This window comes from Tupaia chinensis, unplaced genomic scaffold (assembly GCF_000334495.1).
Source record: "Tupaia chinensis unplaced genomic scaffold, TupChi_1.0 Scaffold000197_1, whole genome shotgun sequence".
In the NCBI taxonomy this organism is placed as follows: domain Eukaryota; kingdom Metazoa; phylum Chordata; class Mammalia; order Scandentia; family Tupaiidae; genus Tupaia; species Tupaia belangeri.
The window spans coordinates 6,086,103-6,090,219 of NW_006159672.1; the positions used below are offsets into that span (position 1 = coordinate 6,086,103).

Consider the following 4,117-nt stretch of genomic DNA (forward strand, 5'->3'; position numbering starts at 1 on the left):
ACCGGCCTCACCCCATGGTGGCACTGTGAATTATACTCTCACCACCACGATATTCTACCTGACTGAAAAGGAGTCCGAAACCCACTGTGGTGACCTCATTTGTTAATGACAGGCCTGGGTAATTGAAGCATTTCTGGCCAAGGGGATCTTAGGGGCCATGTGCTGGGAGTCTTCTGGAAAAGATGCTACCTTGCTGATAAAAGGAGACAAGTAGGGAGAACAGCCTCGTCTACTGGATGACCGTGTCTGTGAGACAGCTATAATTGTGACAGCCTTTCTGTGACACGAGAAGATAATAGGTCTACCTGCTGGAGGTGGCTGCTAAGAAATGGGAAGAACGTTCAAGTTCTTGACAAAGAACATGACACTGTCCCAACTCCTCCCTCTTGTCAAGTGAAATTCGCATTTTTGCCAGTCCAAGTCCTTGAGAACCGCAGGCTCTCCCACGTTCCGCAGCCCAGGCCACATCTGCGAATACAGCGGCACTTCCCATTCCTAGATCCGTCCGTCCGGGTCGAGGCATACAGGGTCCGGTCGTCTGGAATGCTCTTTTCTTCCCAGTGCTTCTTCAGGAAAGTCTTTCCCCAGCCCTCTGTCGGAATCCGTCCACCCTTCCCGCCCTCTCGCAGACCCTTACCAGCCATCGACAAGCACCGGGTGCACAGCACCTCTGCGCGCCCTCCTAAGGCTTGGCGCCTGCGAGCTGCCATACAGCCGGTGTCTCCATGGCGACCGCGTGGGTCAGGTGGCTTCTATTGTTGGGTTTTTCCTTTCGGCCGCAATAGGGCTTTCCCGCGTGCTAGTGGGAGGGGGGCCCACAGGTGAGGCTGGGGCCGCGAGGTCCAGGGCACCGGGATCGGGGACCCAGGACTGGGGGCCGCGGAGAGGAGCGGTGGGACTGGGGACATTGGGCCGGAGGGGCGGGCGGTGGGGGGCAGGATGCAGGGCGAGGGCGTCAGGCTGTAAAGGGGGCGGAGAAGTTAGGGCGGGCAGGCAGCAGAAGGAAGACTTGTGTCCCTGTCCCTGCTGGTGTCCAGGTGGTGCCAGCGAAGGCCGCACCCTTTCAGACTGCAAATGTGAGGCCCAAAGCGTTGGGTTTCCCCCACCATGCCAGAATAGGGAAATCGAGGCATAAATCCCAACAACCTAACATTTTAATATGTGTGTGTGGGTTTGGAGAGGTTTTTGCTATAGGGCGCCTGCGCTCGCCAGAAAGACAGAGACAGAGAGTTAGAAAGTGGGAAATCACCCCCCAGGGAGGATGGCCACACTGCAATCCCTTCTCCTCCATTCTCCTCTAGGGATCTTGGAGAGATCGCACGCGCGCTCGTGAGTTTAACCCACCAGTCCGGGACTCAAACCGCGATCCACTACATGGGAGTCCAGCGACATAGCCATTATGCTAACTGCTGGTCCCACATTTTGATGTGTTTTAACATTCCTGCCTTGGTCCCAAGAGTTTTAGGTTGAGTGCAAATGTTACTGAACAACTAAAATTCCAGATTCTATTTAAGCAAGTCCTCCCCCTTCCCCTCCCCCGCCCCTCCCACCTGGTACTAGCCAGAGCTAGTGCTGGTCACTGGGCCAAAATGTTAACAAATGGCAGTATGCCTGGCTTTCGGGAGCTTAGAACAGTTCAAATGGCACAGAACCACAGCAAATAGGAAAACAGGGTGAACTTATGAGACCTCATCCTTGAACAGGATTTTACTATTCGAGTCCCTCAAACTATATAGTCAACTACATGAGAGTCCAGCAGCGTAACCATTACGCCATCTGCTGGTCCCGATATTTTGCTAAATTTTAATACTTCTGCCTTGGCCCAGAGAGTAGCGAGGACTACAGATGTGTATCCCCTGGCTTTTAGGCTGGGCAATAAAATAACTTAGGTTTCCCATGTGCCTTCAGCCTGGCAAGTAGCCAAGTCTACTAGCAGAAGCTACATTGGCTGGGCCCATGCTTATTTTATGGAAGATTAAAGTGGTTTACAGACAAAATATTCTGATCTGTTTTCATCCTTAAAAGAATCATTCCTGAACCAACAGGTGGCGGAGAGATTAAGGCAGCTGGATCCTAAATGGCCAACTTTGTGCTTTGAATCCTGGACCTGGCAGCTTGAAAATTATGCACAGTGTGTGTGTGTGTGGGGGGTGTGTGCCCAAAATCCCAACTGGAGAATGGAGAAGGCACGGTCATCCCTTTTTGGGGTCTCTTTCTCTCCTTGCAAGCACACGCATTCATAGCAAACAAAAAAGGAAGTTCCAGTATGCATTTCTGCCTTTTCCAGGAGTTAAAAGTTAAATCTCATAACTCCATTGTATAAAGTGAGGAGCAGAGGATCTTTATCAGAATAGTCTTATATTCCAGTTTTTTACAACTTCAAAAGTCTGTTTGTGATACTGTATATTAAAAAGTATGGCTTTTTAAGCAACTTAAATCGCTGTGGATGCACTGTTGCATTTTGCCTGTGTGAATGTGTCAGTATAACCGGCTGTTGGCTGCCTCTCCCTTCCTGTGTTTCCAGATCTCCAGACCAAGGAGGATGAGCAGGGCTCACTGGAGGATGACATATGGAGGACAGCCGCTCCTGCAGAGTTCCCTCGGGGGCTGCTGATAACCCAGAGGAGGCTGCTGATCAAGCTAGGAGTTTGCCTGCCTTCCCCTCCAAAAATGTTCACAAGGATGTTGAGAGAATCACTTTTGCTTCCTCGCAGATTTTAGACTTGAGTCACAGTGGCCTGCGCCATTTGGGAGAAATCTCTAAAACCCCCAACCTTCAAGTAAGTAGGGCTGTTCTTCAGTATGTTTGTATGAAGGTGCTGCGTAGACAGAAATGGAAAATTCACCCCCTGAGCTTTTACTCATACACTTTCTCTTTAGAAGAAAATATTTCTAGAATGAAATAAAGGAGGGTTAATTTGGGCTTTTATATGCTGATCACAATGAAATGAGAAGTTCATTTCGCTTCTTAAAAAGTCTCAGGAACAACAACAACAACAAACACATCTGTGGTTAAAAACTACTGCCAAAATAACTTTGGTCTCTTATTTCACACAGAAAACCTTTATAAAAACACCAGCCACTATGAAAATAGTTAAAACTGGCTTTCTCACCTACAACTTTGCTGATATTACTGATTTTACTTTGTGCCAGGTGACTCCTTCAGGTCAGTGGATACTGTCTTGCCCCTGTGATTTCTAGAGAAAGGTTCCATTAGAGCCCAGCTTTGATGACAGACAGTCACTGCCCTGAAGTCACAGAATTTCCTTAAACATCATTTGGTTTCATCTGGAATATGAGAATGATGATAATTTCATGGGTTGTTGTATGAATGAAATGATAATGTTAAAAAACATGGTGTCTGGAACAGTTGCGATGTTGACACGTCTGAGTGCTTTTACAAAAGCTGCATACCTGGATTTTAAGTGGTTTCTTACACTGCTAAACTCTGCTACAGGCTAAGCATCCCTAACCTGAAAATCCAAACTGAAATACTCCAAAATCCCAAACTTCTTGCGTGCCAGTGATGCCACAGAGGATAATTCTACCCCTGACCTTATGTGATAGGTCATAGTCAAAATGCTGTACTATATAAATATTGTATAAAATTTTACTTCCAGGCTATGTGTATAAGGTATATATGAAACATAAATGAATTTTATGTTTAGACTTAGGTCCCATCTCCAAGGCATCTCATTACATATATGCGAATATTATCAAATCCAAAAAAATCCAAAGTCAGAAACACTTCTGGTCCTAGGCATTTCCGATAGGGGATACTCAACCTGTCTTTTGTTTGTTTGTTCTTGGAGAGATCTTTGCTGTAAGGCATGTGGGCTTGCCAGAGAGACAGAGAGAGAGTGAGAAATCACCCCTCGGGGGGATCACCACACTGGAGTCCCTTCTCTTCCATTTTCCTCTTGGGATTTTGGGCATGCATGCTCATGTACCTGGTATGAGTCTTAAACTACCAGGTCCGGGACTCCAACCATGGTCAGTTGTGGGAGTCTAGCACCTTGGCCACTATGCCAGCTGCTGGCTTTCTCAACCTGTATTAAGTATTTACGTTTGTCCCCTTTTTGTATCAGGACTAGCACTGAACTAGCACATTTCTTTC

General features: G+C 47.4%; 1 protein-coding gene across 3 annotated transcripts in view; it reads left to right on the plus strand.

The window, feature by feature from the left end:
• The first annotated feature begins 752 nt into the window (after positions 1-752).
• The window catches only part of LRRC27 (leucine rich repeat containing 27), a 59,896-nt gene continuing 56,531 nt past the window's right edge, over positions 753-4,117 (plus strand). Inside the window, exons 1-2 of one of the 3 annotated variants that reach the window (XM_014587243.1) lie at positions 753-821; positions 2,525-2,780. In XM_014587243.1, the coding sequence (XP_014442729.1) occupies positions 2,571-2,780 (210 nt within the window). In that variant the 5' untranslated portion in view covers positions 753-821; positions 2,525-2,570. Of the gene's footprint in view, positions 822-845; positions 893-2,524; positions 2,781-4,117 lie in introns of those variants that run through there. The other 2 variants (XM_006146933.3, XM_006146934.2) reach the window with 2 other exon arrangements.